This window comes from Epinephelus fuscoguttatus, linkage group LG14, assembly GCF_011397635.1.
Source record: "Epinephelus fuscoguttatus linkage group LG14, E.fuscoguttatus.final_Chr_v1".
NCBI classification, from domain to species: Eukaryota; Metazoa; Chordata; class Actinopteri; order Perciformes; family Serranidae; genus Epinephelus; species Epinephelus fuscoguttatus.
The window spans coordinates 23,980,926-24,008,289 of NC_064765.1; the positions used below are offsets into that span (position 1 = coordinate 23,980,926).

The 27,364-nt window shown below is 42.7% G+C and overlaps 1 protein-coding gene across 5 annotated transcripts in view; it reads right to left on the reverse strand.

The window, feature by feature from the left end:
- The window catches only part of LOC125901132 (regulator of G-protein signaling 6-like), a 63,190-nt gene that overhangs the window by 27,508 nt on the left and 8,318 nt on the right, over positions 1 to 27,364 (reverse strand). For 3 of the 5 annotated variants that reach the window (XM_049596547.1, XM_049596548.1, XM_049596546.1), the window contains one exon: positions 26,282 to 26,377. The exons of 1 other annotated variant lie outside the window; for it this stretch is intronic. In XM_049596547.1, coding sequence (XP_049452504.1) covers positions 26,282 to 26,365 — 84 coding nt within the window. In that variant the 5' untranslated portion in view covers positions 26,366 to 26,377. Of the gene's footprint in view, positions 1 to 23,655; positions 23,791 to 26,281; positions 26,378 to 27,364 lie in introns of those variants that run through there. One more of the 5 variants, XM_049596550.1, reaches the window with a different exon arrangement.

Here is a 27,364-nt window from a genome sequence, read left to right on the forward strand (position 1 = left end):
ATGGCGGACTGCCAGCACTCTCGTCTGTTCGGGGGTGATGACGTTTAATGTCCCCGACAGGGTTTGTAGTCGTATTGAGCAACTTATTAGCAACCGCCTTTTTTACAACACGTAAAAGCTTCAAAATTCACAAGTAGGGTATTTACTGACGCGTTTTATGTCATAGAACAAAACCTGAAACACGCTCAAGCTTTTGTTAACCACAGACCTTATCTGAGGCATTTTACCAAAATCCCATTCAAAAAACGTATTGACTTTTAGACGAGAGAACCAAAGTGCTAAAAGCGCTAACGGAGTTCCGGGTTTACTGGCACACTCTATTACATACAATTGGACTCCTTTAGGAAACCAGTGGAGTTGCCCCCTACTGGCCATTAGAAATAATGCGGGCTTAAGGCACTTCCAAATTAATATCTATAAACAGATATCTACATACATATGCAGATATCTGTAGGCAACGGGACAAGATTTTGGTATTGGAAACATTTCGGTTTCTTTTTAGTCTGAGTGGGCTAGTATTGACCGATCATGTTTAAGTGGCAAGTAAACAGTCCATATGGAGAGTTGCAATGCATTGGCTGAAATATAACCTCTGAACCCACTGGCTATCTTTTGACAACAATTACATTTTTTTTAAATCTGCATTTAAATGCAGATATCTGTTTATAGCGATTAGCCAAATTGAGTGGCACATAGAGGAAGTCTTGGCTCGAATATCTGCTTGCTGTACTGGATCTTCCTAAGTACTGGCCGTTGCCCTCAGAGGCTTGTCATCGTCACACAGATAGCTGATGTGTTCTGAGACTGCTTATGCATTGTCTTCATCTCTCAGACCTGGAGGCTACGTCCACTTCTTCTCATATATGGTCAAGACCACATTAGTCTCCACCCTGACAATGTATCCATCCTCTGACTCTGAACACAAAAGAATTTATACAAACACAATATAAGAGCCTCCATCTGCTCAAGCAGCTAACTGTAAGTCTGCCTGGCTGCAGCATTCTGACTTTTTATGTCTTTGTGTTAATGTTTTAATGCAGAGAAACAACATAACTGTTTTTTTTAATAACTGTGTCTTCAGAAGGCCTGAAGCAGCTATTGTACTTTGCCTTTGCTTTACAGTACCTCTGTTGCTTTGCTTCGCCTTCTAATTTGCCTCCAGTCAGCTGCTGTGTCAATTAGCTCTGACCTATAGATGAACTGTTGTGTGTTTACCCTCCATCATATGAACTGCTTTATATGCTTTTAATTCCTTTTTTGCCTCAAGACACTGTAGTACATTGTACCCTTTCTGTCTGTATATTATTTGGATTGCTGATTGCTGCATTGCCCCATCCTGCCTTAAACTTTGACTCTGTTCCTTCACAGTGAGTGACTGAGGCTGCACTGAGCTCCCGCTGGCTCACAGAACAGTAGCCTTCCCAATGCATGCTCTCACCCTCAGTGTGTTGTCATAAGCACTGCCTTCTGCAGTATTTATGTTTCCAGACACTTGTGGGCTACTAGGACACCACTAGCTTGGTAACCTCCCTTGGCATTTGGCCTGTAGCCTTATCTGTACTTCTTGTTCACTCTGACTTATGATATTTTTAAAGTATTTGTGTTCTTGCATATGTATTCCTGGATACAACAAATCTGAATAGATTTTTTATATTTAACTGATTGAAATTAATTTTATGTAGTGGCATTTTATTTCTCTGAAAAGAACTGACTCAAAATACATGTTTGTTAGGGCTGGGCGATGTGGACAAAAATTCATATCTCAGCTTTTACAGGCTGACTGGCAATACACAATATAAATCTCATATTTTCTACAAAATGGGCTACATGTTTTCAGTTGCGAGTCAAAGTCACATTTGAAATGACACAAGCATTTTTATAAAAACAGACTGTGATAAAAACAAAGGTGACGTAACAAAATTCGGCTCCATTACAACTCAGAGTTCATCGACAAAACAACTGTCTTATACTAAACACATTTTCCAAACAAATACAACATGCTAACATTATTAGCACAAGCCTACAGCATTTTACATTGTATGAATTAGCCTAGCAGCAAGCAGACTTTTCCTCTACTCATATGAAGCCAGGGACAACAGCAACATTTAACAAAGGTGACATTACAAAATTCAGCTCCATTACAACTCACAAGGTTCACTATTTGCTAAACATGTTTTCTAAATAAATATAACATGCTTAGCACAAGCCTATGGCATTTTACATTGTAAAATTAGCCTAGCGATTAGCGAAGATTTCCTTTGCTCATATGAAGCCAGGATAAATCACACACAACACTTAAAATTTTATTTTGTGGAGGCATTATTGTCTTCACAATTTATTGTTTCTTATCTGTGAAATTAAAGTAAATAAAAGCTTTGTTTCCACTGACGGAAATGGTTTCAGCTTACAAAAATAGACAGAAGATCTGCGTTGCTGTGAGTAAGTGAATGAGTGGGGTGGAGCTGTGCACACTGAGATGCACACTGGTATGCCTCATGTAATGCAACTTGACCCTTTATCGACATAAACTGTGTCGTCTAAATTTGTATCTTGCTTGAAAATACATCGATATGTTGTACATAGTCATCATATCGCCCAGCCCTAATGTCTGTTTGTTTTTACAAAATCTGTGTATTCCTACACACTAAAAACAGATTTCTCTTCTTCGTTTTAACAATCATTAAAAAGGTGCACATTTGAACTTGTGCGTGCTGAAACACTGTGTAGCTGATGACAAAAACTGCTGTTATTTCTAGTTGATAAAGTCCTTATCATTGCTAATATAATCACACTGAGGTCTCATCAAAATTCTTATCTCAAATTCTCCTTGTTCACTTTCACCTCCATTTAGAAATGGGCACTAAAATACTGTAGTTTTCCATGCTTACTTTGTCCTCAAGCCACCTCACTTGATATTTTGTATAATAAAGTTCTCAATTTTCTAATATAATGGCTGCAAAATGCAACATATATATTCATTGCACACATTCTGTCCTATAACTTGTTGGATATTATGAAGTAACTTCTCCAAAGTACACAACCTGTCACACAACAGTTTTTTTGAGTGCCATTTTGACCTCTGCACCATGCCGTGTGCATAATTAAGTGAGTTCCAGCTGGTGTGTGGTGCCCTGGGGAACGAGGTGAGAATAAAGCCTGCTGGAGAGAGAAGACTCCCCCCTTCTCTCTCCCATCTCTCCACCCCACTGCCACCGCCGTCCAACTCTCTTAGCATGCCAAGTCATGATGAGGGAGCTGCGAGAGCTTCTCTGCTGGATCCGACACACTGGGGAGAGACACTGACAGTTGCGCAAGAAGCAACACAGCAGACTGGAAAAGCCCTGCCATCCCAGCATGACGGTGATGGTTGGAAACTTATACTGCTTTTGGGGATGTGCGTGAATGAATCGCATTTTTCGCATATTTGATCATAGGCTGGCATGTACCCGCAGTCACATGTGCAGCGAGCGCGTTTGAACACATGCACAACGACGTTGCCTCAAAGCTGTTGGCGATTCTCATTACAATAAAAATAATAAATTAATCACCTGCTATGTCTAATATTGCATTTCAGTGAGGCATCAACTATGTTCTGAAAGAGACATATTCACTCATCCATCTCTTCTCTAAATTGCCATCTCCACAGGAATGCCCTGCAGGAAAAGGCTTTTCTCTTCTGCAATAAGCAACTGTTTTCTCATTATGTCCTGCAGCTGAAAAAAAATGGCTTTTACACTCCAATGCAGCCATTTTCCCTTTTGCCAATACCTTTCATGTGTAATCCCTGTAATCATTAGTGGCGATGGATTGTGAATGCACTAAAGTTAATTGTTTGAACGCGTGGAAAAGGAATCCTGTTCACTCAAATCTGGGCTTTCTGGGTTACATCACTTCCAGCCTGCTGAAGGTTAAATGTATGCAGGAGCGCATCTTTGTATTGTTCTGCCAAATTGCTTCCTCAAGGATGAGGTAACACATTAAGAGCATTAGGAAGCAATCTGTGTTTCCTGTCAGTCAACATGTAAACAATCCACTGTAGCGATTAAGATTGTTCACATTCATTCCTGCCAACCACTTCCTCAAGTCAGGTGTTGGCCTGCGGATTCATGTGTAATTTAATCATACCAGGCATTAGCAGTCTCCTTAGCTCAAGTGGCGACAACACAACAGAGACCTTGTCCTGACAAAGAGGCCCAGAGGTACAGGACTGTACCAAGAGTCCAATTAGCTGCTGCTTGATTGCCCACCCAGCTGGATGCACCCCAGGGGAAACATGCGGACATCCACAAGAGTCCGACTGTGCTGCTGCGCTTCACTCTGAAACAACCACACCCATATGTTGGGACAGAGAGTGTTAATGTGGACGTTTGTCACTTGTCTGGGCCAGTTGAGGATCCCTTATGGTAACTGATGTGGGTGCGATGAGGCGATTTCGGAGATGGGATGGGCCGGTGTGCTTGTGTCAGCTCGGATTCTTCATCTCCATAGCAACACAGTGGCAAGAGGAGCTAAGCAATTAAAAGTTTGTCAAGTTCGGCTCCGGCATGGGCAGGAAGCCAGCTTGACTAAATTACAATTACAGATCGAGCTCTTTGGACGGGAGGGATAATCTTGTTGTCAGTGCTTTCTGACTCTCTCTTTTTTTTCTTTTTCTTTTTTTAAAAAAAGAGGAATTAATAAGCTCTCCTTATGCTCCCCCAAATCAAAAGCAGATACTTAAAATCAAAGCTTTGATGTCGGCACAATTCTTGCGAGCTAAACGGAGATGGAAACACTATGCTAAGACAGGCTATACTCAAGAGAGCAGCCTACCCACAAACCACAGTGACTCATCAGGTCACCTTTCTGTTGATGAGACTCGAGGAGGACAGAAAAAGATCATCTCCCCTCTTGTAAATGTCTGTTGTTAGATACTCCACGGGTTGCTAAGGGCTTGAGTGCAGGGAAAACAGGAGTCGGCTGCTCCTCTCAATAGTTAGTCCACTCTAACACAAAGTGGCCTGGGCAGATACAGGGGCTACTTTTGAAAGAGGCACTGGCTGAAATGAAGGGCACCGGCAAGCCACATATTCAGCCGGCTGCTGTTATGGGCTGGTTTCACTCTGCTGTGTATGAATCTGGTTTTATTACATGATGAACCGCAGCTACAACAAACCACAAAAGGTCATCTGCTCCAGAGAGAGAATCACATTACCTGCAGTTCACTCCTCTGCAAGATTTACCTTAGAGATCATTTACGAACAGCAATTTACATGCAGGGAGGCTACTTTCACTGCAAACACCTCTCACACTACCCGCATTCTGAGTGCCTATGGGACTCTGTAAAGGTTCAGATCTTAATAAGGTTCAGTATCCTTACAGCCACTAGTCTGTAATTAGGCAGGAGAAGCAAAGGAAGGCTATTTGGTTGTGGAGTAATGAAAAAACAACAGAGAAGGAGAGGTGGGATGCGACAGCTCGGTATGGAGAAAGAGAACAGATTGTAACGGGCAAAAAGCATCTGCTGCTATCTGCCCGATTGTCAGTTTCAAAGTAGTCCTTTCCAGAGAGGGTTTTCTATCATTTATCAGCTTTTTTTTTCTCCCCCGTCTCTCAGTCATGGGAGAAATCTACGTCTCGCCTCAAAGTCAAAGCGTGTGCACTGTTATGCAAGACAGGGGTAAGCTGCTAAAATGTAAAAGTGGAAATCGACAGTGGTGTGACAGTGTCGGGTGAGTGGCAGTGGATAACGCAGTGCTATTCTGAGGATGTGGGTGAGGATGCTCGCCCATTTAGACCCCCTACGGGCGCCTCAGACTGGGCACAATTCTCTCTGCTGCTGCCAATTTAGGAGCTCAGTGGCTCATTGAAGCTCCTCTTACACACCGGCGACACTGAATTCAGGTTCACTTTGAATTTTTTCCACTTTTTTGATCGATACGTCTTCATCCTGGCTTCATATCTGGGACACTGCACCAGCTAATCGTGTAATAATATCTGCAGGAGATTGGTTTGAGGTGCTAAAACCTCAGGACCATCTGTCTATCTTTGATGTTGGTATCGTCCCCCGACGCCCCACTCCTGCCGGTCCCGTTCCTTAAGGCCTGGTGGTAATTGGGTTACAGACAGAGAGAGAAGGGAGAGAGGAGAGGAGGCGTCTTCAAGCCCAGGTTTGCCTCGTCCCTCACCGGGCCCACAAGCCTGTTCTTGATGTCTGTGACACAGGAGACAAACTCTGTCATCGCAGAGTTGAGTCATCTCAGAGGAAAGGAGAGGAGAGGAAAGGAGAGAAGAGGAGAGGAGAAGAGAAGAATTCAACTACATAACTCCTTCCTTTCAGTATTTACACCAGATTCTACTTCATCTCTAATAGTTGGCAATACAGCGTCAGAACTAGTCCCTTGCACTTGAATCCAAGTGTCCTTCCACTGAAGCACTGATGTGTGATATTTGATTGGCTGTTAAACACATGCAGCCAGCGTCCAAAGTGGTTATTTGAGATGACAAGAATGCGTTCTCTAGTAACAGTAAATTGCAAGTGGTGGGCGGGTCCGGCCTCTCCCATCTGCGCTCTGCTCCATCCATTACAACACCCGCAGATGGGTCTTTAGCCTGTCATTAGCACACTGTTGAATGGGTAATGTGTGCACGTGTGTGTGTAACATGTAGAGGCATTTTACAGCCATATGATGCATTACATCTCAATCAGCCTAGCCAAGGCAGCCAGGAAGTGCACAGGGCTGTGAGGCTAATTTTCATAGTGGCCAAACAGTGTAATTACATCCAGCATGTGATGCCCTGTAGCCCAAAAAGATTTTTTCGTTAGACATCTGTAATAGTGTCACAACTCCCATGAAATGACTTGTTTCACTATCAGAGCTTGATGAATCTGGTCCGATAACATTTCAGAAGTCTACAAGAGCCGCACGATTTAATAATTTTAACCTCATTTAAGTTAGCAGAGTGCTAAACTGGAAGTAGCATGCTTCAGCAGAAGCAGTGCCAATCATCTGGGTAATTTCATATGCAGCAGTTGAACTTCTTTGGCTTCATTCCTTTAATAGGAATGAACAGGGCCTAAGTGGGCGTCAAAACTTGCACAGTTTCCTGTACGAAGAAGTCTTTTTGGTGCTACATTGTGTGTGTAGCGATTGTGCAGCCAACAGAGTGTGCTCGTGAGTGATGGTGATGCATTACTGTGAGGCTGCAGCATAGCATTTGCATTGTTTCATATTTATATATTTAAGTATACGTTTTAATCTGTTAAGCGTTAATATATTATTTAATTTCAAGATCAAATTTGCCTTTGAAATATATAAGAATGTTCTGAGCATCGAATTGTTGTTGTTGTTATTATTTTCTAATTAGTGTTCAAGCACGGACAAACGGTACCATTTCGTCACTTGTACTGTTTTAAAAGTACCGTTTTAGCACCAGTGTCAAAAAAAACCCTAACAATACCCATCTGTGATGGGGCCCAGCCTCCAACGCTGTATCCAGTTCTCTTTATACATCATAGCTAAGTTTTGATTTGAAGGAATTTTCTTTTTCATGTTATCACTCTATAACACCGCCTGCTTTCGTATTCCTTCTCTCTCTTTCTCGGGAGGCGGTATCATATCTCAGCTCAAAATTATACTGTTTCTCACATGCTCACATGCAATCAGTGAGTAAGAGAGGCCCTTGACCTTTCAAGATGCATGGATTTCCTGTCACGGCTACCGGTATAAGTGAGGATTTTTATAGCTCCGCTGTGTATCATTAAGCTCCATCCCTTCCTCTCTCCTTACCACCGTGGTACGACTGTCACTCACATGCTGCTGTAACTGCAGACCTGATGTCCTTATTACCTGTGTTGGCTCTCCCAGTGAGTGTGGGAATGCTGACAGGCTTTTAGGGGCAAGGAGTGTTACTGTGACAACACAGGCACTAAGTGAAAAGGGCTGTTATGAAAGAGAGAGGAGGCGTGGTGGAGCACGGTGGGGGGAAATGCACCTCTGGACCCTCAAAGATCTTTAGAAACTCACACAAGCCGAGGCTGCTGTCAGACGGCGAGCGGCACACTCATGTGTGTGTAATACCGAGCGGAATCAGGATATTTTATTTTTCTTGGAGTATTATTTCAAGTCTGGTGAGGTGCTATGAAAACAACTCCATTCTCGCTGGGTGACAGATTTCCAATGCTGGCAATAAAGTCTTGTTACTTCCAACTCGTAGGTACAGGTAATGAAATTCGGGTGGCTGGGCTGACATGTGGAGGGAAAATCTCATCTCGCAGTGCCACTGGGCAGCAGGCAGCGCCACACACCTGTAATGTGCTTTGCTGCCCTTGGTCCCTGCGGGGATGACTCCTCCGCCTGACAGGGACCTGCTGAGGACATGTCAGCGGCGCTGGCCTTTGTCACATTGTCATCCTGTTCCTCACACGCCACTTGTCCAATTATCATCCTCTAATCGTCTTTTAATGAAACTGAATGAGGCCTGAGGAGGCCGGGGGAAGCTCCTACAACTGCATCATGGGCAAAAAAAGGTGTTTCATAACAGTCTATGTTACAGAGCTGTATTACCTTAAAGCCTGACTGACTTAATAGAATAATCAATGGATAGTAAAGCAAGAGCACTACAGTAGGTGTTTTATGCCATCAAATCCTTACTCACTGCTGATTGATTATCTATAATGTCAACAAACCACATGCAGTGCTGGCTAATGCATCGCCAGGCAGTGACCAAATTTGCTCGTAAATCTTTTATTCTTCCACCTCAGGGGAGTCAAAAAATGAACCATCTATTATGTCCGCAAAGCTAGAATTTGCAACCTAACCAGCACACCCCCTTGAATTATTGAATAAGCTTCCTAGAAAGGGAATGGCCATGCTTTGTGATCTAATATCCTCTCAACATATTTCAAAGTGAAGTGAAGTGTCCTTTTCTGTTTTCATTCCCGGCTGTATGCTATCTGTGCGTGACAGCTGGCTGTAATTTAGCAAGGGTTTGTGAAGGCAATCTGCTCAGCCACACCTGCTTTGGGACTTTGCACATCAGAATTGTCTGGTTATTTCCTCCACAACTGCAACTGCTAACAGCACTTCTCGGACCAGGGCTCAGGATATTCCTATCACAACCTATGAATTAAATATCATACAGAAAGACTCACTGAAAAAATAACAGTAAAAAAGAAAGAAAAGGGAAAAATGTTGGATTCACCGTCTCACCACAGCGAAGCTTGCAAATTGTCCTCTAAAATCTAGATGTCTTTTTTTTTTCTTTTTGGAAGGCAGGACACGGTCGACCTTTCATTATTGAGATAAAATTCTACAAAGCTTGAGACATTGATTGCAAAAAGGCCATGACCTGTTTTATACAAAGATTTAGCATCTGCTAATGTTCTGCCTTCTTCCTTGTAATGCAAGTGCATTTATAATTAATGGATTCTTGACGTGCAAAAAGTTCATGATAAAAACGAAAACTCTTTCTTTTCCATCGAGGCTGAATGTCATACTTTAGCTCAAGAAGATCAGAGTTTAGCTAACAGCATTATTTGGCAAGAAGAGAGGATTAAGCTTATCACAGTGTGACCCCAAAAATGATCTGGAGCTTTTCAAAAAAATGTTTATGTGTTGCCCAGCAACAGTCCAGTCCAAGTCCTGTGTGGAACTATTTGTGTTTATGGAGCCAAAAAAATAAAGATTAAATCGCTTGTTACTGGAAACTAATAAACACTCTCAAGGTTGTGCTGTACTGAACATCAGCCCAGCTGTGTTAAATTTTCTGGACTTGGTCTGCGGCCTTGCGCCTACAATCTAATCAGACCTGTGCTGATATTTGGTACAAAAGCGCTCCCTCCTATAAGATATAAAGGAGTATGAGTAATGTGATTACTGTTATCAGTGATATGCCTATGACATGGACACACACTTTTACTTTCTCTGACTAAGCTTGTCTTAGTAACTACTTTTGCCGGACAATTTATTGTCCCAGAAATAATGCTGATAAACAATATGATTGTCAAATTATACTTCTGATTTCCGGTGGCGCGCTACATGGAGTGACTGCCTAGCAACAAAGCTCCGGTATCTGCCTTAAATTTCCCCTAATTCAAGGGTATATATTCATTCAAGTCTGTTCACATCGATTTAATAATGAGTGGGGACAAGACTAGGAAGTGTGGATACAGGTTACGAACTAATGCCGAACGGGAAATCGCGAGAGAAGATGCGGCCAGCGACATTTCAATGGGACAAGATGGCAGTCACGGAGTGGTGAGTGAAGTCTTGACTTCGCTCCAGGCCGAACTGAAGAGAGATCTCGGGAGGATATTAAAAAACAAATGGACGTATTCACAATGGAAATAAACTGGAAAGTACAAGACGCGACAAGTCAGGGAGAAGGAGTAGTGAAGCGCATAGGAGAGATGGAGGGAAACATCAACGATATGGAACGATGGGACATCGGAGTCAAGGTTGTCCTTACCCAGCTGCTCAACAATCACTGAGTGTGACAGGATAAAACATAAGATCTGGAGGGGTGATGCAGATGTAAGAATATCAGGATTTACGGTGTCCCAGAGGACGACAAAGGCACCTCAGCAGTGGCGTTTGTTAAAAAAATCAGATGAAGTCGGAACTGGGAGGCAACCTAGGCCTGGACCGCGACCATGACCTTGGGACAGAACATGTCCCCCAGGCACCAACAATATGATTGTCGTCTTAAGACCATAATGATAATTTAACAGCACAATAATCCAAGTACACCCTTTCAAAGATGAATGAAAGAATATTCAGACATTGGAGAAAAATATCCCCCAAAAAATAAATACATTTTTCTTATTATCCTGGCAACATGTTGGCGAAAATGATGGTGACATTCTTATGTCAACTAACACTCATGTAAATACAAGGACAGTAACGTTGTACAGTACAATATACTGTCCATATTATGGACATGACCTCGACATTTTTCCTGACCTTGATAAGTAGTTAATATTATTTTCATGACAGGCCTTACTCGGACTATAGAAATCTGATGTTTGCACATCATGGATGATGAAAAAAGGCATTAAAAAATGGGTCTTACGGGTAAAGAGTGGTGTAAGCCGATAGAGGAGTTTAGTGTGGGGGGGCTAAGCTTTATAGGTGCACTGAGTGGATGATAAAGCTCTCATAGTAGGTAAGGTGTGCTCGGTGTTTAGAAAAAAAAAAAAAAGAATGAACAAATTAACCACAAGCACGTGACAAATGAATATGTCCCTTCCGAGTCGATGCATCGGTTTAAAGTCCCGAGCCTGATTCGGGGACAGCGCTAGCAATATTCTAGTCTCGCTCACCAGACCTTTCTCAAGAAAAGAAAGGTCTGGCTGGGCCGACTCTCACTTTGAGATTGGAGAAAAAAACGCCCCGGCTGCTTGTATTTCTTTCAACCAATCACAATCGTTCTGGGTGGTGCCACAGCAACGGTGCGCTTGCAAAAATATTGCCGGGGGGGAACAGGTTTTGGTGTAACACGCCCACAAAAATATCACCTACAGGACGCGAACCATGGCAGAAAAATGGCTACATCCCCGCAAGACCAAACACCGCAAAAGTTAGTAAAGGACGTGTTGAAAACGGTTGAAAACTGCTACACAACCGGAGGTGGTAGGGCGGGACTTCAGCAGGTGGCTCGTTCCGCCCAATGAGAGGCTGATCTCTGCAGCAAACTTCCGCCCACTCAGACTAGCAATAATCAAACCCACAGCCCTTACTTTGGAAACAAATCACCGATTTATGAATGTGCATTTGCTCCTCGCTACCAGCTGTGCCTCTGAAGCGTGGGAATAACCATGTTAGCCTCTTCTCGTGTTACCACCCTGCTGCAGCACCATTGCTGCCTCCCTCTCCTTCTCTCTCTCTCTCTCTCTCTCTCTCTCTGTGGCCTCAGCACGATCGATTCTGATGATTATTACAAGCTTAAAAAGCTCCGGCACTCCCTTCCTACTGTCATTTCCGTTAATGAAGACCATTTTCCGTTTAAAGCAAATGCAGCGGTGTCAAATTCAAAGCTGGGTGTATTGGACTGTCTAAATAAATTAGGATCATGTTGCCTGACACGTGTAAGTGGTTGAAAAGGAAGGTGGGATTAATCAAGGTGTCTCGCTCTGGTTAGAAGATATAGGATACTTGGGTTAGAGGAGTATCTCATGTGAAACATACTGTAGTCAGGCTAAACAAACTCCATACAAATTGCTGACAGAACTTTCTCTCCAAAACAAACGGACCAAATCAGTGTTGTAGAGCCGTTGTTTGGTTTATCTGTTCTAGGCTGCTGTAGAAACATGGCAGTGCAACATGGTGGACTCTGCGGATGAGGACCCGCTCCCTATGTAGACATAAACTGCTCATTCTAAGGTAAAAAAAACCATTATATTATCATCTTACTATATTATATTATTATTATATTTAATGGCTTTTCTGCCAGTATATCCCCCTAAATCCTACACACTGTACCTTCAGACAAAAATGTACGAACAGGTTTAATCTCCACGAAGCCGAGCTCAAAAAGACCAGGATCCAGGTTCATCGCTGAGGTTTTCCTCTCACTCAGTTTGATGAAAGTAATCACGGCTTTGTTATGGATTTGGCCTCTGCTGTGTGAGTTATTGACAGAGCGATTGGAGTGGAAATGGGAGTCGGCACACAGCAAGGTCTCCCACAAGGACATTTCTATTATTTTCTCGGCGAGGAGGAAGAAAGAGGAGAATCTGCCACTGATTATCTAACTCACTCACATAATGTCAGACAGTGCAGCTTCCCTAACGTCACAAATTCAGTATGAAATCTCCCTGCGCACCAGAGGATAACACTGTCACTTTTGACAAATGGGTTGTTTAGACCTTTATGACTGCGGCTGTGACTAACCCGGACAAACACACAAGGACATTTCAGTCATTTGTCCAATTAATTTTGCAATTTTGTGTTGTAGTGACAGCGTACGACTTAACTGAGAACTCCCACGAGGCAAAGTTGCAGAGTCTGGGTGGTCTGACCTGAGCGGAGGTTGGGGGATGTGGTTTGGGGGTGCAGGTCCGCACTCTGGAGTGAGGCCAAATGTTCTGGTCTCTCCTCCGAGGGCCTGTTTAGTCAGACTCGCTGGCCATAGTGATTAACATTTGGGGCCTGGGTGACTCATCCCTGCTTCAGCCTCGACCCAGAGACAATTACAGGGAGTCACAGCACTCCAGCAACAGACACTCCATCATTACCTGTGGTTCAACAGTGCACAGATGACACTCTATCCCTCTCGGCCTGTCTCCCGCTCAGACAGACCTTCTATTTTTGAGGGGAACTCTATCCATCTATCAACCCATCAGATGTGTCTGTAAACAATACGAACAGGGTTGTTGGCAGATGGTGCGTGATTATCGCACATTTGTAAGGTTGTTGATCAGCGTATTTAATTTACATTCTTCACTGTGTGACAAGCTGTACTGCTGTATTATGCTCTTTATCTTTGTCAGAAGTAATTAAAAGCTGTTTGAATGTCAGTGTGAATGAGTGCGACCAGATTCTCCTGTTATTTGTCATCCTCACAGAACTTCTTTTAGTTTCAGAGGAGATGGAGAGCTGTCTAATGAGGCATTCAAGGATTAAAATATGAAATATCTTGTGATCGGGCAAGTGCCATGCAGCCCCTTTCTCTGTCACATAACCATACTTCATCAGCTGTATTCAGCACATTGAGGACATTCTCATCATCGGCTGGTCTGCCAACTCAAGGATAAAATGTACCACCAACAAAAAAAAACTGTCAGCAGTGACAAAATACTCCTTCTCTTTGATTAGCAGTGTAGTCAGAGTGAAAATGGGACAAGAGGAGGAGCGTTTCTAGACAAGATCCCCGGAGGTTTGAACAAGTTGGAGTTAAAGTTGCAGCTGAAATTGAAGCATGAAGAAGGGCTGAGCTGATTCCAGAGGCAGGGTCCGATTTTGAAAATAACACAGCTGTACCGCAGCAAGACACAGGCATGAATCTGAAAAGTGTCACTTAGTTTTACACTGTATGTGAGAACTCTACACTGGGGAACTCTAATCATATGAGTATTTCATTTTAATGCTAAGTTGTTATTTTGCAGGACAAATGAACCATCTGCTACTGCATCCTTAATGCTCAATCAGCTATTAAATTTTCATCAGCAGAATTGAGTAAAAGCAGACTTACTGCTCGTTCTGCCCATACGCTGCACGCACAAATGATTTGGTTAGCCACTTTAATGACCTGTGCTCATCAGCCTTGGATGCTACTGCACCCTTGAAAACTAGATCAGTTCACAAAATTAATCCATCTCCGTGGCTTAATGACGCAACACCAGTCATAAAAAAAAAAGAAGACAGAAAAGCTTAATACAATTACAAAGTCAACAAGGGTGCATGAATGACATAAATCTTTAACCTAAAATCACAGCTCCACTTTATTGGTCATGTATTACTGGTCACTAGAAAGCTGTAAAATATAAAACTTGTTCATGGAAAGTATTTATTTATTGTTGTTTCTTTATGGCGATTTGCTATATTGCCAACTCATAACTCTGACAGTTACTAATGACTTTGCTGTTCCCTTCAGCTCTACACAGCTTCGTAACTCATTGTTTGGGTTTTACGAAAGTTGGTCCTCGACTTTCAAAGCTCGTATAGTTGTTTTTGGTCACAATGAAGGCTGTTAGTTAGAAAAAAAGCTCTAAAAACCCACCATAGTGAACACAAACACACATAAAATAGCAAACACACTAAATCAGAGTTAGAAAAGATAGATAGCATTTAGCAGCTAAAGAGACAGATGTTTTTATCAGGAGTTGGTAGAGACTAAACCAGAGCTAAAATTAGAGTGAATAATGCATGTACATTCACCAGGTGGCCAGAGACATGACTCCAAATGTGTGCACTTTGAACATTGATTAAATAGGTGTTGTTAGCGGGTATCAGTGCTAAAGATATAGGTTAGAAGGCTCCTGCTACACAGAGTAGCATGTTCAGAATGCCGTTATCACCCTATTAAATGGTTGTTGGCAAAATTTTACACTTCTTTATGTTGCAGCAACGCTGTATTTAACATGTGGTTATGTACTGGTACAAAAACACTTGGTTACAGTTAGGAATGGATCATGTATTGGCTTAAAACACACATGTTTGGTGGCACAAAAGCCATGGGAAATGCACTGACCAGTCACTAAAGAAAAATAAATTGCCCATGCTTGGGGCAGATACACCACTGAAAACACAGTGACAATTTGCCAGAAAGACACCATTATTTGTTGGAAGAAATACTGCTAGAAACGCAGCGAGTCGCTAAAAAACACCCTCATCTTGGGGTAAAAACACCACTGGAAATGCCATGATAGGTCGCTAGAAAGTCACCAACGTTTGGGAGAAGAAATACTGCTAGAAACGCAGCAATGAGTCGTTAAAAAACACCCTCATCTTGGGGTAAAACCACCACTGGAAATGCCATGATAGGTCGCTAGAAAGACACCAACATCTGGGGGAAGAAATGTTGCTAAAAACGCAGCAATGAGTTGCTAAAAAATACACATTTTGGGGCAGAAACACCACTGGAAATGCAGTGACAATTCGCCAGAAAGACACCATTATTTGTTGGAAGAAATGCTGCTAGAAACGCAGCAACAAGTCACTAACAAAATAGCCACATTTTGGGGCAACATCAAAGTTTCAGGGCACTTAACTCCGCTGGAAATGCATCGATGTCTCACTGTTGTTGTTTGTTGGTCTCAGTGGTATGCACATTGGCAGATGTCTTGCCTCCGTATTACATCATCCATCTTCCCTTCCACCTCCCAATGACAAAAACAGCTGGTATACATGTTGCTGCAAAACAACAAACATGGCTGTTTAGTAGCTGATATCTGCTTTCTAAACATGCTTATCGATGTAGCAGGAGCCTCCTAAACCTTAAATCTTTAATGTTGATAACCACTATTAATGCCTATTTAATAAAGGGATAATGTTCAAACTTTGTGATGTAACGATTCTCCTCCATATCTGCTGAATGTGTAATCATTTTATAAGTTAATATGTGGATGTTGTGTTGACCTCCAAGTGGCCAGAACAATTTGATATGATACAATCTTCCTCCTTTAGACACAGAATATTCCTCAGTCTTGCTCATTTGAAGCTGTACTGCAGCATTCAGCACAGTTGATTATGTAATTATAATTGACTGCATCATGGACTTAATCCTGGTTTTTAAATAGAGTCTTCTCAGCAGATGTCACCTGTCGGGGTCATATATGTCTCAGTGCTTCTGTTGTTTGCTCCATGTTCCCTATTGGCATCTCCATTCCCGACCAAGCGTGGCACAGCCTGCGCGCTCCATACATTCCTGACTTTATCAGCTCAACTTGGAATCCTCAGGCTGTAATTATAAAGCGTATGTGGGTTTATCATCAGGGCTTTTTACAATTATTTTCGTCTTCTTTCTTATTACTATCTCCTTTCAAATTTTGCTTCATGTTTCCTTTTGTTATCTTTGCTTTAATCACTTTACTCTTCCTGTATCGATTCCCTCCTGGAGGAAAATTGTGAGATGAGTGCAGTGTGGGTATATAATTATTGTCTCTGTTACTGTGAATGCGGTTATTCTAAAAAATGTGACAAAACCATGTGGGACTGTAATAGCTTGTTCTCTTTCTACATCCTATTTTTTACTAATTCAGTATGTCAGCACTACCGCGGGGCTACAGTTTGCCCAGCGAGTCACTGCTGTCAGGCTGTCAGAGTGTCACCCCAAGGCACTGAGGACCAGCAGCTTTTAACACACTAATGTCAGAGCCGATTCCAATAACCCATTTAGTATTTACTGCGCATGATGACACAAGAGATTATTCCTTATTAGCATCATCAACAACAGTTAGAATGGGCAACAGTTTCCTCACCGATGCTATTACATATCAAACCAAAGACAGTTACTGGAAACCTTATCCGATATGGAAATCCTCTCAAAGTCAATTGCTGTAATTATATCCGCATTTCTAATATTTTCATATAATCCACTCTGCAAGAGTGCAGTGAGCTCCCTCAGTGTCCTGCAGAGATGCCGAGGTTATTCAGATTACAGTAGGAGGCATTTAAGGCGGACTCCAGCCCTAGTGTGATTCCAAGCAGCCTTTTCAGCATGCGATAAGTGGGAGGCTCAGGGGGGTTTGGAGGGCATTTAAAAGCTGGACGCAGTGGTGCCAACCACCAAGCTCCCTATTAACATCACCCTGTGCATGCATATGCAGCTTTACACTTCAGTGTCCCAAAACGAAGCACAGAAACACTGGCTGCATTATTAAATGCGCTCCTTTAAGAGCACACTGTCAGCACTGTGCAAATGGGGAGGGAGAGCAGGAGAGGCACTGGCACAGGAAGGACTTTCCTCACTGGGGAAAAGCCTTTTATTTCAGACACAGTGATTCTCTATGGATGAGGTGAATAATCCTGTCAACACAGTGCGCAGGCTGCCAAAACAGTGTGAATTATTATCCAATTATGATTTGTTTTTCAGTGGACTTCCAGGATTTTCATGTGTTGGTCCTTCTGCTCAACTGGAAAGAAGAGACAGGCTAACACATTAAACACACACGAGTTGGTTATATAAGAGATAGAGCTTTACGCTGTTACTGTTGTTTTATCTTATTGACCCAACTAGGAAAGCAACCCACACTGGCACTTAGCATACAGGCACACGGGCTTCAGCGTGACCCTGATAGTTCAGCCCATACCGGCAGCGCGTCAGATAAAGGCTCCCGTGGTGCAAGTGGAGACGGTGTTAAAATGGTCATGCATGATAAAGCAGTGGGAGAACCCATCCATACAGCTGCAGGAGTGATATGCAGAGTGTTCGGCTGGACTGCGTTATCTTAAGTGCACACAGGAACAGCGAGTAGTGGCCCATACTTGGACACCTAGGATGGAGGTCAGTCTTAAAAGAGGAGCGATATACCCTGCATGGGCCCTGGGGGCACTTCAGAGAGAGAAGAGAGTGTGACTCATGGGGCAGCAGCAGAGAGACAGACAGGCAGGCTTCCTTCAGACCAGCACAACCAGAGCGATTCAGTCCTTTTAGTCTTTTAAACCCAACAAGCTGCCAGTCCCTAATGCGGTAGGTGAATAGACAATGTGAGAAGTTACTGTATACAGTAATTTCCCCTGCCACTTGATGCAGATTGTCTCCAGTAGTGTGATTGCTGTAATTTTATACATTTTTCCAGTATGTCCAGATCATCTACACTGTAGGAGTAAACTGAACTCCCTATGTGTCCTGCCTCTAAATCATCCTAAACCCAACCAGCTGACAGTCAATGACGTGGACAGTGTGGGAGGTTGGGACTGGCATTGACAGTAATTTCTTCTTCTCCGGTCTCTCAGGCAATGTTAGATTCAACATCTATCCAGTGGGAAGGAATGACACAGGTGTGATAACTCATGTTGGTCCCCCCCATAGCTCCTGCTACTGGAGCAAAAATCAATTTATCACAGCACTGTAATGTTCATGCAAATTCAAATTCAAAGATCTGTCCAAGTGCTTTAGATACTGTGCTTTATTAAGGCATTAAAAGACATCTAATCTTTATATCCTTTGTTTTTTTCCCTCCCTTTAGTCCTCCCCTCTTGACATTTAGAAGCACATACATGGATAAAAATACCAAGTGATGATAAAAACTGTGCTGGATATGAATAAATGAATGGGAGGGGGGGCGGGGGGGGGATATGATGTCTCAGAGGACCACATATTTTTCCAAAGATGGAATGCTTGAAATGAGCTTCAATTATTAATTAGCAAGAAGCAGAAGAAAGGCGGGAAAAAAAGGAAATGGTGGGGGGAGAAAAAGAAAGGAGAAGGAGGTAGTTAAAAAATAACAAGACTTCAGCAATGACAGCAGCTCTGTGTGGTGGTATTTAGCTACTGCTGTGCTTTGAATTCGATACCATCAGAATGCTAACATGCCCGTAATGATATTTTTATAACACGCTAATGTTTAGAAGGTAACATTTTCCATGGCCAGTGTAGTTTAGCACGCTAGCATGCTAACATCTGCACTAGCACTAAATACAACCTAGTCTGATAAGGAATTGAAAATCTCTAACATGTTTGCATAAACTGGGAAATTATCTAAAAATTTGAGGATTCAGAAACACAACAAGTTCTGATATGTAAAATAAAAAAGAAGAATTTAAGATCCTGCAATATTTCACTGTCAGCAATCAAATGTAAGACAATCTGTGGCACTGACCAACAAAAGCTCAGATTTCCTTGAGTTGTATCTCTTCCATTGAAGCATGCATTCAGATGGCACCCAGGAGGATTTGATATGCTCATCTGAGGCTCATTCAAGTAACTCAACTTGCAGCCAGAGTTGCAGAGTTCATCTGTTATGAATAGTTTCCAGCAGACCGTTGCTTACTACTCATCAGTGTGATAGTGGGAAACATGGCATTAGAGCTAAGTGAGAGTGTCAGAAGTCAAATTGTTATTCTAAGCAAAGAGGAGCTTTCTCAGCATCAAAACATGGCTTAACTACAGATTTCTAAGTAGGCAGTGCATGGAAACACTTTACTAGAACTCCATGACTGGCTGTGGCTCAGGAGGCAGAGCGGGTCGTCCATTAACTGAAAGATCAGCGGTTTGATCTTTCATTCAGTCCACATGTTGAAGTATCCTTGGGCAAGACGCTGAACCCCAAATGGATCCTGATGGTGTGTGATCAGTGTGTGAGTGCATGTGAATGTTTAATTGAGTAGCAGCTGGGACCTTGTATGGTAACCTCATCACTTTGAATGGTCAGAAGACTAGTGAGGCGCTATACAAATGCAAGTCCATTCCATTTACTTTTATGACAACCAACGTGTCCTGACTGTCATTGACTTTCCTCCACAGTTACCTCACCTCAAGCCCACTGAACATTTAAGGAGGCAACTGAAGACTGGGGAAGCCATCATTCTGTGACATCACAAATAGTTCTTTTGAACATTGCCAAATCATGCTGGGATCACACGAGTCATCAGGTTTTATCACAAACTTGTGGAGTCCATGCCAGCTCAAGTGCATGCTGTCATTAAAGCAAAAGTGGGGCATGCCAAATACTAAGATATTGTAAAATTAAAAAATGTTTTACATTGGAAACGTTCAAAACAGAAGTAGCTTGGTCCGTGTATCATTCGCTCATTCCTTTTTTTGAATTTAAAATCAAAAATCAAAAAATGAAAAAACGGTTTGTTTTTTCATTATTCGTTTAATAATCAAATTCAAAAATACAAAAAACGGTTTGTTTTTCTTATTTTTGATTTTATGCTCACATCAAAAATAGCAAATCGAAAAATGGGCCACGATTGAAATTTGATCTTGATTTTTCATTTGATCCAACTTGTGTGACCCGGAACTATTTTCTGCGGAAGCGCATTGCATTCACTGGATAAAAAAATAAATAAATGAGACACCTTATCTTGTAATTACGAGATAAGGATGCCATATTGGCCACTGCTTCGCTCAGAACCACATACTGCACATCCACGAAGGGGGGTCAGAACTACTGTAACCAGCTGCCACTCAAGTGGTGCCATCTTGACTATATCCCATATCTTTATTATAGTGTGTATATATTGTAAATTACGACGGAGTATTAGGGTACGACGGAGTATTAGGGCCACACTGAAGAAAAAGAAATTCGGAGATTTCGAGAATAGAGTCGAAATATTACGAGAAAAAACTCAGAATATTTCGAGAATAAAGTCATAACTGAGAAAAAGTCCTAATATTACGAGAATAAAGTTGAAATATTAGGCTATGAGATTAAAGTCATAATATTACGAGACTAAAGTCGAAATATTATGAGATTAAAGTTGTAATATTTCGAGAATAAAGTCGTAGTTTTTAAGGAAATAACCAACAACAAACAGAATGTTTGTCTTTCATGCCGTTGTAAGTAGCCTGTGCGGAGCCTGTGTTATATAACAACAATAACAAATTCCAGCACTTGAATAGGCCATAGTTCAACACAGCAGCACGTTACATCAGACTGTACTTAAGTCCAAGGGTGGTCTCAAGTATGGTTCTCTGTAACGGTTCACATCAAGTGAAGTGAAAGGAAGTGAACTGCTATTTAAGGCTTTAACAAGTGTCAGCTAGGGGAGTCGTGTATACCAGTATTGATGATGATTATAATATTTAAAAATGATAACCTGTTAACAATACATATATGATAATGTCTTGTAAATAATGCAGCACCTCTTTAATAATTTCTATTTCCCTGCAGTCTTGCTTTGTCTTCGTCCCATAACGCCATCTGGTTGCCTTTCACTATCCATTAAGTGTAACTGCTGTTTTATACGCTTTTGTACAGTTATGGTGACAGACTCTATCTCCACCTCCCTACACTTGTATTTTGAGTGTAATTCATTTTCCAAAAGAAGAGGCAAAATGCTAGCCTGGAAATCCAGACCCAAATCTAGAAAGATTTAGGGTTTGGCTATGAGTAATGCAAATGGCCCAACTCGAGGGGCAGCACCAAGCATCAAATTGAAAATATCACTGCACGCAATTGGATAACACTACGACCAATCAGAACAATACACAGGGTGACGTATCCAAAGCACTACCAGCGGCGCTAACTGGTAGATTACACTCTTGCCGTATACGATCGGCAAAACAGCAAAAACGTCCTTCTTGCAAAGGAAAGATTCGAGCGCTGTCTTCTGTTCCTCTTTTAGAGAAAAAGCCAAGTCTAACTCGTTCATTGTAGCGGCCAAAGCCGTTTCAAACAACTGGTGTTCATCTTGCAATGTTTACTGACTAATTCCGGACTTTGTCGACGCAGCACTGTCGTCATCTGTTTAGCTCGCCTCTGGCCCGCCTATATCAGATACACCAATGTGATTGGTGCAGCTCGGCTACAAGGGCATGGGTAATAAGCATCATTACTGATTGCCAGAGTGACTCGCTGAGCAAATTCAAATTGTGCTCTCGCGAGAACTCTGGATTTCCAGGGTAGCAAAATGCACAAGTTAAAGATGAATTTGACTGACAGCATTTTTTCCCCCAAATTTTCATAAACATCACGATAATATTGTTATCCTTAACTCTTGTGGTGAATCTGATATTGCGCCAGCCCAAGTTGCAAAAGTATTATTCCAAAATCTGTATTTGCATAGCGACCGCCATTCTCATCATCTCAATTGCACAGCCATCAGTGATGAAGCAGGAAGGCAATCGAAAGGGTCGTTCTGACATTATCTCCAAATATAAAGAATAGAAGACATAATAGGAAGCTCAGCTCCATTGTATGGGCTTGGGATCCTCCAGTAGGTGCTCTTTTACACACTGTCATGTCAACATTAACAAATCTCACGTAGATGATGACACAAGTGCACTCAGGTACAAACTAGCACAACTAAACTGAAAGCAAAGCAGCGGGGAAGTGGAAGGGGTTGGCAATTGTACTCAGGCACTAGGGCTGTGTTTTAGTATCTGACAATACGATATGCATCACGGTATAGAGAATACGATTCAATATATTGCTATAAAAGGTACATTCTTTATGACTCAGCCTGTTTCCTAGGGCTTCTATGTTTAAGCTAGCGATATGTTGTTATGTTGGCGTGGAGGAGTGAAATGGCTAAAGATAGATCACAACACTGTATGTAGTGGTCAGGGGTTTAAATACAACACAAAACCGCCACAAATCTTTGCATGTAAGGTATTAATTAAAAGCTTGAGTGTTTTTGAGAATCGATACAGCATCACAAAACATAGTAGCGCTATACTCAAGTGTATCAATATTTTCTTGCACTGCAACTGTGCACAGTAAGAATCAACTGCACCTAATATGAAAACACCCTAGGTGGGTAGATTTGATACGAAAAGAAGCAGCAGCATGTCCAGCAGCACAAGCTTCTTAGGTTTTCTACAACACTTTAGAAGGAGAGGTCCGCCAACAAAACCTGCCCTACGGTAGCCCAAGCAGAACATATCACCTGAAAAGTAAGAAGAAGGAGTCATCTGCTATCAAACATCAAACACTCAGTGAGACGTTTCTGGACAAAGTGATGGACTGACCAACCCACAGAGTGTCATTGCCATCAAGGGTCATGTTGTTAGCGTGGCTAAGATGTGGACTCTGTGTACTGACTTCTCTCACAGATGGAGATGCAGTGTATTGAGCTACAACATGACACAGCTGCAACTGTCGACCAATCTGTACTCTCTGCTAATAAAACTTACACACGCCCAAAGGCCACTGGCACCAAGTAGTGCCTTTGAACTTCTCGTCATGGCTCATTACTAATATTTACCCACTAATGGCTCATAAAACTCATCTGGGTAAAAGTTTTGCGTGATTGTACCACTCAAACGATGGCGATAATACCCGCCTTCAGGTATGAGTTGACTGCCAAGAATTATCCAATCAAACATTTAATGACCTGAATAAAAAGAAGAGGGGGTTCAGCAGGAATCCTAAACTCTTTGCGCTTTGGTCCTTTGGCGACAAATAATTGTGTGTTTTCAAAAACCAGGCAGCCGTCACGGCTTGGAAGAACCAGTCTTAGCCCTCAAGTCACGAAGGGGAAAAAGGGGAAGATACACACACACACACACACACACACACTCAGGGATGAGAGATGTTAGCTATTAATAGTTTGTGAGCTTTACCCCGTCAGAGCAGCAAAGTGGACTCTCTCCTCCGCTTAATTGCAGTTCCCAGCACAGTAGTGCTTCTCATCATGATTTGAGTTTCGTTTTTGTGCGTCTCTTGGTGCCAATCCTATTCATCTACCCTGCCATATTCTGTCTGCTAAGCATGCCAAACGTATCAAGGAAAAACACAACAACTCAAACGAGTAGTGTGCATTAAAGCGGCATTAAGCTTGTGTACGAGTTCCTGTTCCTGTGTGTGTATGCACTTACAGTATGTGTGCAACCTACTTCTTCTGTTAGACCAAAACTTCTTGAGGCAATAAGACGTCCTGCAGTTATTGGATTGTTTTGCTTCACTTCCTCTTTTCGTGGGAGGAGAGAGACAGAGCAAGATAGTACTGCAGCACCTACACTGCATGGACAGAGACAGCCTCCTCCCCTTGCAGGCCTCTCTAATGGCTAAATACATCACATTCACCTTTATCTAACAGCCTACACAGTTAACTTAACGGTTCTGCAACAGATAACGCCCGTATAAGTAATATGTATTTTCACCCATACTCTCTATACATTTCACAAAAGGCGCTGCCCACACTTGAAATATTTTTATCCCCTGACGCGGACTACACTAGCCTTTAGTTCCTCGCAGTAAGGTGCTGATGTCTTCCAGCTGACAGGGGCTCAGGCCTTTGGGATGAAGCTGCCAGTGTTTTCCCAGGCGGCTGAGCATATTGGTGGCCATCTGCCTCTCTGCAAGCAGCGCCTTCACACTGTGCCAGGCTGCCCACCCACAGAGTCCAGAGGCCGTGGGCGCTCTGCCCTCAAAGCCCCAGCACCTCTCTGTCGTTTGGCCTCTTTGACATCTTCAGCTAGTGAGTGGCACTGACGTAAAATGTAAGACGTTACATCAATTAAATTAAAAGGTCAGGTGCTACATTAAGACCACATATGCGCTGTCACATTGTTATTTCTTTGTATGTGAGAAATTCTTCTGCATCCTCGGCTTTCTTCCTCAAAAGCTTCAAATCAAAAATGTCATTTTTCAAAGACGGAAGGGGCAGGAAAAAAAAAAAAACCATGTCACTCTCAGAATCATCTGTCTGTTGTCACTGTGTATGACTAAAACATGAAATGATGAATATTCCCTCAGGCAGCATCCTGACAAGCAAAAACTAGCCTCTTAAATGCGTTGCCTCCAGGCATGTGTAGCGTTACATAATGAAGCGCTGCCGTGAAATCTATGAAGATACCCAGTTTTACATGCGACTACAGTATGTTCTCGCTGCGGCGTGACAGCTTCCTAGAATACATGGAGAATAATGACAAAACTGAATAAACAATGAATGCATTACCATGTTGAACAGACACACAAAACAGACCCACATGCTGTGCACAAATATTTTTGACAGCAATGTGACACCTGTCATGAAATCCAGGCTTCAAGGGAGAGAAGCCATTTGCCTCGTGATCGTCATATTTGATTATTGATAATCATTCCTGGATCCCTGGCAGAGACTTTAGGAGACTGGAAATGACCACTGCTACCCTACCAGCTTGAGTACTTACAGTAGACAAGTGAATTGTTGCTGGAAATGCACATCCACTTCCTTTCATGCTGCCAACTGCTGACGTGTGACACTGTGTTCAGGGCACACAAACCAAGCAGCATCGTAATCAGAAATAGAGATTTATAAGGTGTCCGAGTACAAAGGAGGTCCTGACAGTTTTTCCGGGTGAGCTGCAGACTGGAGGTGTTTATAACAAAGATGGAGGTTTGCAGGAAAATTTTCAAGTTGTTGCCGCAGTGACACATGGTTAACAACATGCCAGAAAGAGAAGTTTTAACTCTGAAGCAGCTGCTGTCAACTATCATTCCACATCCTGTCTTTCCCATCCCTCCGCTAATCTGTTTACCTCGCTATATAAACGGACAATCATTAGGAGCGGGATGAAACAACAGATTTGGGACAGTGGGACAGGATCAGTCAGCCGCGGCCTGCTTACAGCACATTTCTTTACCATCGTCGGTAGCAGTAGATCCCGTGGTTTAAGTCTGATCAAAAGAAGCTTTTTTTTTTCTTTTTTTTTTTTAAGTGGGCTGTCAGAGTACTGGCAGAAAAATAACAAGCTATTCGTCGGTCGAGGAGGAATAACCACCCCCTCATTGGCCGTTCCCAATCCCGGCCCTTGAGAACCAGCTACTTCCTCCCCGCCGAACATCCACGTAATTAGCCACCAATACTGCTCACCCTCTCCAATCAAACAGCAGCTATTGAAAGTGAGGCGCCATGGGGACGAGGTAATTACCCTTGACACTAAAAGGACCTCTCATCGCCCAAACCCTCACTGATGGGATTGAGAGCTTATTAAAACATTGGAGGGCTGGAGTTTGCCAGACTAGTGATGGTTCAGTGTTAGGAAGAAGGTCCTGAAGGACTGAAAGAGAGAGATAGGCTTGATTTTGTTTCAAGATGGCTGACAGAGAGGCTTCCTGACACCCGAGCATGTGGTAGATACACATTGATACGGACCAGTGGGCTGTCAGGAGCCCGTTTACGGGTCACTGCCTTCAGAGAATGTTTCTTTCTACATATAGACCAGACACTGTAGCACACACACACACACATAGAGTCAGACTTACCTTTCTGTACACAATCATATTGGGGGAGTCCTCCTCTGGATCAGTGGTGCCCACACCTCCCTGGTCTCTGGACCCCTCCGCCATTTTCACTCAGTCCTGTCGAAGAAACACATGAACCCCATGAAACACAGCACCAGGCATCCACTGGACGGTGGAAGAACCAAAAAAAAAAAAAAAAAAAAAAAAGACAACTCGATAAACATCAGTCAGCATTTCTATTTCCCCCCAGGGACCAAAAATTCCTCTGGCTTTTATCGTCCTGACATTCAGCTGCCAAAATGTGTGCTGCTGTCTCGGTAAGGAGACGCCTGTCAGAGTCGGGACAGATAAGAGAGCTAAGGTAGGCTGATGGAAGCTGAATATTAACTAAGCTGCAAAGTCAAATCACGAACATACAATACCGCAGTGGTCCCAAACCAGGCGTACTCCTGGGGCACTTCTGCACTTACCATGAAAGATTGTAGAGCGGTTCGAGTAATTCGATGATTTTTCATGGTTTGAATAAAAAGAGCCCACATTTTAAAGTCCCTCTCCAGACAGAATTCTTACATTAATATATTCTTTACCATGTTTGTCCCACATAAAAAACTTTGTAAAAGGGCTGTAAGCAGATCTACTGCTTCTCCCTCATTGGGAAATTACTGTAAGTTTCACTTTCTCCAGTGCTGCTTGCACTTAGTTGACCCATGTAAGAGCAGAATCCATCAGGATGGCCAGCGTTAAAGGAAACTTAGGAGAGATTCAGCCGGGAACTGCCCATTGGTTCAACAGCCCATTGGTTCGACATCCCATTGTTCCGACCATATTAAACTCATTGTTCTGAAGTCCGTTCCGAAATCATCATGATGCCCTGTGGTTAAGGTCTGGTTAGGTTTAGGCACAAAAAACACTTGGTTAGGGTCAGGAAAAGATCATGGTGTGGGTTAAAATGAAAAATAAAGTGACAAACACATAAGCTGTGAGCCTGCTCCGCCTCAAGCCAGTCGCGGCGCACCATACGCCCGCTGCGAGCCGTTCAGCACCGACAGTCGGACTAATGGGATGTCGAACCAATGACATGGACCCATTCAGCCATATGTGTCT